The sequence below is a fragment of the Nerophis lumbriciformis genome, linkage group LG11 (genome assembly GCF_033978685.3).
Source record: "Nerophis lumbriciformis linkage group LG11, RoL_Nlum_v2.1, whole genome shotgun sequence".
Classification (NCBI taxonomy): Eukaryota; Metazoa; Chordata; class Actinopteri; order Syngnathiformes; family Syngnathidae; genus Nerophis; species Nerophis lumbriciformis.
Window position 1 is genome coordinate 47,239,326 of NC_084558.2, and position 9,002 is coordinate 47,248,327.

Genomic DNA, 9,002 nt, shown 5'->3' on the forward strand with positions numbered 1-9,002 from the left:
AAACACCATGCTTGTATTCTACATGATATCACACACTTGCAAACACTCTGCAGTACTGCTTTTATCGCACATGATATCACACACAAGTGAACACTATGCTTGTATTCTACATGATATCACACACAAGTAAACACGCTGCAGTACTGCTTGTATCACACATGATATCACACACATGCAAATACTCTGCAGTACTGCTTGTATCGCACATGATATCACACACAAGTAAACACTATGCTTGTATTCTACATGATATCACACACTTGCAAACACTCTGCAGTACTGCTTGTATCGCACATGATATTACACACAAACACGCTGCAGGACTGCCTGTATCGCACATGCTATCACACACAAGTAAACATGCTGCAGGACTGCTTGTATCGTACATGATATCACACAAGTAAACACACTGCAGGACTGCTTGTATCGCACATATCATACCCAAGTAAACACTGTGCAGGACTGCTTGTATCGCACATAATATCACACACAAGTAAACACTCTGCAGGACTGCTCGTATCGCACATGATATCACACCCAAGTAAATACTCTGCAGGACTGCTTGTATTGCACATTATACCATACCTAAGTAAACACAGTGCAGGACTGCTTGTATCGCACATGATATCATACCTAAGTAAACACAGTGCAGGACTGCTTGTATCGCACATTATATCATACCTAAGTAAACACAGTGCAGGACTGCTTGTATCGCACATGATAGCACACACAAGTAAACATTCCGCAAGACTGCTTGTATCGCACATGATATCACACACAAGTAAACATTCCGCAAGACTGCTCGTATTGCACATGATATCACACACAAGTAAACATGCTGCAGGACTGCTTCTTTTGCACATGATATCACACACAAACACGATGCAGGACTGCTTGTATCGCACATGATATCACACGCAAACACTGCAGGGCTGCTTGTATTGCACATGATATCACACACAAACGCGCTGCAGGACTGCTTGTCTCGCACATGATATCACACACAAGTAAACACTGCAGGACTGCTTCTATTGCACATGATGTCACACACAAGCACGATGCGGGACTGCTTGTATCGCACATATCACACACAATGAACACGCTGCATGACTGCTTGTATCGCACAGGATATCACGCACAAGTAAACACTGCAGGACTGCTTGTATCGCACATGATGTCGTGGGCTTTGTACCAAGGATGTCGTTGTGGCTTGTGCAGCCCTTTGAGACAGTTGTGATTTAGGGCTATATAAATAAACATTGATTGATTGATTGATGATATCACACACAATGAACACGCTGCATGACTGCTTGTATCGCACATGATATCACACACTGCAGCACTGTTAGTATCGCACATGATATCACACATTTTCCATGCGAGCACATAGCAACAAGTGGTCCTTGTGTGTGTGTGTGTGTGGCGATACAGAAGCGATGAGCAGTGAGATGTGGTGTCTCCCCACAGATGATCTTCCAGATCACACCCCTCAACCTGACCCAGTGGCTGGTGGTGCTGAAGATCTCCCTGCCGGTCATCTTGCTGGACGAGGTGCTGAAGTTCTCTGCCAGGAACTACCTGGAGGCCGGTAAAGACGTGGAGGACAAGTCCAGGGCGTGCTGCCTGTCTGCATGTCTGGAAGGCATCTCCTGGCCCTTCATGGCCGTCTGCCTGCCTCTGCTGCTCTGGGTCTACAGCACCGACACTAACATGGCCCACATGTTCTGGTCCTGACTCACCTGACAGGCGTCGTCACTCCCCCACCTTTGCTCACCTGCACCGCCTTCATACCCTCCCCCCCCCCCCCCTCCGCCCACTCCACGTGTGCATGTGTGTGTGTGTGTGTGTGTGTGTGTGTAAGTGTGTGTGTGTGTGCAGGAGCAGCTCCAATACTCTAAATGTGCTGACAAGGCACTTGTTGTCTTGCATAGTCTAGATTTCCTTTGACATGAATATGACTTCTGCCTTTTTAACTTTTATCCCAGGCCCGTGTACAGCGTCACCACACCAATTATTATTATTATTATTATTATTATTATTGTTCTCCTTATGAAACACAAGAAGGGCCCAGCAGAAAAAGGTTGATCTGTACAGAGAGTGAACACTATTTTATGCAATTCAGCCGCTTTTTTGTTTTTGTCTTGTTTTTTAACATGGGACCAGAGTCGTGTCCTTCCTTGTCGTGTGGCGTGCGGGGGGGGGGGGGGGGGGGGGGGGGACAGGAAGTGTGCGTGTGACGTTCCAGAAGTGGTTGCTCATTTCCCTGGTGATGGCAAGGTGGTGTGCCCTGACACCAGCACTACTACCTCAGCAAGTGTTGTGTGCTCGTCCCAGGTGTGCACCTCACCTTTAACCATTCCACACCTTTCATTTCCTCACATGATGTTTATTATTTGCGCTTGATTCAAAGGACTTGGACCACAAACATGACTAGAAAAGATGACAAATATTCCCTAAACTTGTCTTTTTGTTTTGTTTTTTACTTTGAAGGCCAAAATACACTCATGAACCTTTGAATCAAAGTCTTTTCTGTCTTTATTCAAATGAATTCCTGCGCTCACCACACCTTCAACTCACCTGTGGCAACTTGCCCCTCCCCCTTGTTCTCATCACTTTTTGATTTGTTTGTATAGATTCAATATTCATAACCTGACACTAGTCCCAATACATTGTTTGGCCTATTTCAATTATTGTTTTGTTATTAACATGTAGTTAACATGTTAATAGTAACTAGACCCCAATTATATAAAAACTTGTCATAGTTTTCAGTTATTAACATGTAATAAACATGTTAATAGTAACTAGACTCTAACTACATCAGTTTATTATAGTTTTATTAACATGTTAATAACAACTAGACCCCAACTATGTCAACATTGGTCACTTTTCAGTTATTAACATGTAATCAACATGTTAATAGTAACTAGACCCCCAACTATATCAGTATTAGTTTTAAGTTAACATGTTAATCATAACCCAACTATATCAACTTGTCATAGTTTTCAGTTATTAACATGTAATAAACATGTTATTAATAGTAACTAGACCCAACTACATCAGTCTATTATAGTTTTATTAACATGTTAATCATAACTAGACCCCAACTATATCAAAACTTGTCATAGTTTTCAGTTAACATGTAATAAACATGTTATTAATAGTAACTAGACCCCCCCAACTACATCAGTCATAGTTTTATTAACATGTTAATCATAACTAGACCCCAACTATATCAAAACTTGTCATAGTTTTCAGTTATAAACATGTTATTAATAGTAACTAGACCCCAACTACATCAGTCTATTATAGTTTTATTAACATGTAATTAACTTGTTAATCATAACTAGACCCCAACTATATCAAAACTTGTCAGTTTTCAGTTATAAACATAATAGTAACTAGACCCCCCAACTACATCAGTCTTATAGTTGTATTAACATGTTAATCATAACTAGACCCCAACTATATCAAAATGTGTCATAGTTTTCAGTTATTAACATGTAATAAACATGTTATTAATAGTAAGTAGACCCCAAACTACATCAGTCTACTATAGTTGTATTAACATGTAATCAACATGTTAATCATAACTAGACCCCAACGATATCAAAACTTGTCATAATTTTCAGTTATTAACATGTAATAAACATATTAATAGTAACGAGACCCCCCAACTACATCAGTCTATTATAGTTTTATTAACATGTTAATCATAACTAGACCCCAACTATATCAAAATGTGTCATAGTTTTCAGTTATTAACATGTAATAAACATGTTATTAATAGTAAGTAGACCCCAAACTACATCAGTCTACTATAGTTGTATTAACATGTAATCAACATGTTAATCATAACTAGACCCCAACGATATCAAAACGTGTCATAATTTTCAGTTATTAACATGTAATAAACATATTAATAGTAACGAGACCCCCCAACTACATCAGTCTATTATAGTTTTATTAACATGTTAATCATAACTAGACCCCAACTATATCAAAACTTGTCATAGTTTTCAGTTATTAACATGTAATAAACATGTTAATAGTAACTAGACCCCCAACTACATCAGTCTTATAGTTTTATTAACATGTTAATCATAACTAGACCCCAACTATATCAAAATGTGTCATAGTTTTCAGTTATTACCATGTAATAAACATGTTAATAGTAAGTAGACCCCCAACTACATCAGTCTTATAGTTTTATTAACATGTAATCAACATGTTAATCATAACTAGACCCCAACGATATCAAAACTTGTCATAATTTTCAGTTATTAACATGTAATAAACATGTTATTAATAGTAACGAGACCGCCCCCCCCCCCCCCCCCCAACTACATCAGTCTATTATAGTTTTATTAACATGTTAATCATAACTAGACCCCAACTATATCAAAACTTGTCATAGTTTTCAGTTATAAACATGTTATTAATAGTAACTAGACTACCCAACTACATCAGTCTATTGTGGTTTTATTAACATGTAATTAACATGTTAATCATAACTAGACCCCAACTATATCAAATATGGTCATAGTTTTCAGTTATTAACATGTAATAAACATGTTAATAGTAACTAGACCCCCAACTACATCAGTCTTATAGTTTTATTAACATGTTAATCATAACTAGACCCCAACTATATCAAAATGTGTCATTGTTTTCAGTTATAAACATGTTATTAATAGTAACTAGACCCCAACTATATCAAAACTTGTCAGTTTTCAGTTATTAACATGTAATCAACATGTTAATAGTAACTAGACCCCCCAACTACATCAGTCTATTATAGTTTTATTAACATGTAATGAACATGTTAATCATAACTAGACCCCAACTATATCAAAACGTGTCATAGTTTTCAGTTATTAACATGTAATAAACATGTTATTGATAGTAACTAGACCCCTACATCAGTCTATTATAGTTTTATTAGCATGTTAATCATAACTAGACCCCAACTATATCAAAACGTTGCATAGTTTTCAGTTATTAACATGTAATAAACATGTTAATAACTTGACCCCAACTATATCAAAACTTGTCATGGTCTTCAGTTAACATGTAATCAACATGTTAATAGTAACTAGACCCCACAACTACATCAGTCTATTATAGTTTTATTAACATGTAATTAACATGTTAATCATAACTAGACCCCAACTATATCAAACCTTGTCATAGTTTTCAGTTATTAACATGTAATAAACATGTTATTAATCGTAACTAAACCCCCAACTATATAAAAACTTGTCATTATAGTTTTAGTTATTAACATGTAACTAACATGTTATTAATAGTAACTAGACCCCAACTATATCAAAACTTGTCATTATAATTTTCAGTTATTAGTAACATGTTAATAGTAACTAGACCCAACTATATCAAAACTTGTCTATTATAGTTTAGTTATTAATGTGTAACTAACATGTTAATAGTAACGACTCCAACTATATCAAAACTTGTCTATTATAGTTTTAAGTTATTAATGTGTAATTAACATGTTAATAGTAACTAGACCCAACTATATCAAAACTTGTCTATTATAGTTTAGTTATTAATGTGTAACTAACATGTTAATAGTAACGACTCCAACTATATCAAAACTTGTCTATTATAGTTTTAAGTTATTAATGTGTAATTAACATGTTAATAGTAACTAGACCAACTATATCAAAACTTGTCTATTATAGTTTTAAGTTATTAATGTGTAATTAACATGTTAATAGTAACTAGACCAACTATATCAAAACTTGTCTATTATAGTTTTAAGTTATTAATGTGTAATTAACATGTTAATAGTAACTAGACCAACTATATCAAAACTTGTCTATTATAGTTTTAAGTTATTAATGTGTAATTAACATGTTAATAGTAACTAGACCAACTATATCAAAACTTGTCTATTATAGTTTTAAGTTATTAATGTGTAATTAACATGTTAATAGTAACTAGACCAACTATATCAAAACTTGTCTATTATAGTTTTAAGTTATTAATGTGTAATTAACATGTTAATAGTAACTAGACCAACCATATCAAAACTTGTCATTATAGTTTTCAGTTATTAACATATAGTAAACATGTTATTAATAGTAACTAGACCAACTATATCAAAACGTGTCTGTTATAGTTTTCAGTTAATACCATGTAATAAACATGTTGATAGTAACTAGACTCCAACTATATCAAAACTTGTCTATTGTAGTTTTTTTAGTTATTAATGTGTAACTAACATGTTAATAGTAACGACTCCAACTATATCAAAACTTGTCTATTATAGTTTTAAGTTATTAATGTGTAATTAACATGTTAATAGTAACTAGACCAACTATATCAAAACTTGTCATTATAGTTTTCAGTTATTAATGTGTAACTAACATGTTAATAGTAACGACTCCAACTATATCAAAACTTGTCTATTATAGTTTTAAGTTATTAATGTGTAATTAACATGTTAATAGTAACTAGACCAACTATACCAAAACTTGTCATTATAGTTTTCAGTTATTAACATATAGTAAACATGTTATTAATAGTAACTAGACCAACTATATCAAAACGTGTCTGTTATAGTTTTCAGTTAATACCATGAAATAAACATGTTAATAGTAACTAGACCCAGCTACATCAAAACTTGTCTATTATAGTTTTTTTTAAGTTATGAAAGTATAATAAACATGTTGATAGTAACTAGACTCCAACTATATCAAAACTTGTCTATTATAGTTTTTAGTTATTGACGTGTAATTAACATGTTATACTCATAATTGACATGATAGAATTATAATTGACATAATAGAATTATGAATGTCAGGTTATCATTATGATTGACATGTTATCATTATGATTGACATGTAACAAGCGGTAGAAAATGGATGGATGGATGAATGTTAGAATTGTGACTGACTTGTTATGATTACGATTGAGATGATAGAATTATGATTGACATGTTAGAATTATGATTGACATGATATAATTATGGTTGACATGTTAGAAATATGATTGACACCAGGGTTGTCCCCGAAAGGGACAAGCGGTAGAAAATGGATGGATGGATGGATGATAGAATTATGAATGTCATGTTATCATTATGATTGACATGTATGGCTTCACGGTGGCAGAGGGGTTAGTGCATCTGCCTCACAATACGAAGGTCCTGAGTAGTCTTGGGTTCAATCCCGGGCTCGGGATCTTTCTGTGTGGAGTTTGCATGTTCTCCCCGTGACTGCGTGGGTTCCCTCCGGGTACTCCGGCTTCCTCCCACCTCCAAAGACATGCACCTGGGGATAAGTTGATTGGCAACACTAAATTGGCCCTAGTGTGTGAATGTTGTCTGTCTATCTGTGTTGGCCCTGCGATAAGGTGGCGACTTGTCCAGGGTGTACCCCGCCGTCCGCCCGATTGTAGCTGAGATAGGCTCCAGCGCCCCCCGCGACCCCAAAAGGGAATAAGCGGTAGAAAATGGATGGATGGATAGTAACTAGACTCAACTACATCAAAACATGTCTATTATAGTTTTTTTAAGTTATTAAAGTGTAATAAACATGTTATTAATAGTAACTAGACTCCAACTATATCAAAACTTGTCTATTGTAGTTTTTAGTTATTGACGTGTAATTAACATGTTATAATTATGATTGACATGATATAATTATAATTGTTATGATAGAATTATGATTGACATGTTATCATTATGATTGACATGTAACAAGCGGTAGAAAATGGATGGATGGATGGATGTTAGAATTGTGACTGACTTGTTATGATTACGATTGAGATGATAGAATTATGATTGATATTTTAGAATGATGATTGACACCAGGGTGTACGCCGCCTTCCGCCCGAATGCAGCTGAGATAGGCTCCAGCATGATATAGGTATGATTGACATGTTATCATTATGATTGACATGTTAGAATTATGATCGACATGACAGTTGTAATTTACATGATATAATTATGATAGACAAGTTATAGGTATGATTGACATGTTAGAATTATGATCGATTTGGCAGTTATGATTGACATGTTATCATTATGATTGACATGTTACAATTATGCCTGACATGACAGTTATGATTGACATGTTACAATTATGATTGTCATGTTACAATTATGATTGACATGACAGTTATGATTGACATGATATAGGTATTATTGACATGTTATCATTATGATTGGCATGTTAGAATCATGATCAACATGACAGTTGGGATTGACATGATATAATTATGATATACATGTTACAATTATGATTGACATGTTATAGATATGATTGACATGTTAGAATTATGATCGACTTGACAGTTATGATTGACATGTTATCATTATGATTGACATGTTACAATTATGCCTGACATGACAGTTATGATTGACATGTTATAATTATGATTGACATTTTATTATGATTGACATGTTATAATTATGATTGACAAATTATGATTGACATGTTATTATGATTGACATGATAAAATTATGCCTGACATGACAGTTATGATTGACATGTTATCATTATGTTGACGTGATATAATTATGATTGGCATGTTATCATTATGATTGACATGACAGTTATGATTGACATGATATAGGTATGGTTGACATGTTATCATTATGATTGACATGTTATTATGATTGACATGTTATTATGATTGACATGATATAATTATGATTGACATGTTATCATTATGATTGACATGACAGTTATGATTGACATGATATAGGTATGGTTGACATGTTATCATTATGATTGACATGTTAGAATTATGATTGACATGACAGTTATGATTGACATGATATAGGTATGGTTGATGTGTTATCATTATGATTGACATGTTACAATTATGATCGACATGACAGTTATGATTGACATTATATAATTATGATCGACATGACAGTTATGATTGACATGATATAATTATGATTGACATGTTATAATTATGATTGACATGTTACAATTATGATCGACATGACAGTTATGATTGACATGATATAATTA

The 9,002-nt window shown here is 34.2% G+C and overlaps 1 protein-coding gene across 1 annotated transcript in view; it reads left to right on the forward strand.

The window, feature by feature from the left end:
- Nucleotides 1–2,205, forward strand: part of atp2a2b (ATPase sarcoplasmic/endoplasmic reticulum Ca2+ transporting 2b) — a 48,526-nt gene extending 46,321 nt beyond the window's left edge. Inside the window, exon 23 of the mRNA XM_061966470.1 lies at nt 1,468–2,205. Within this exon, the coding sequence (XP_061822454.1) occupies nt 1,468–1,734 (267 nt within the window). The 3' untranslated portion in view covers nt 1,735–2,205. The remainder of the gene's footprint in view (nt 1–1,467) is intronic.
- The last annotated feature ends 6,797 nt before the right edge of the window (nt 2,206–9,002 follow it).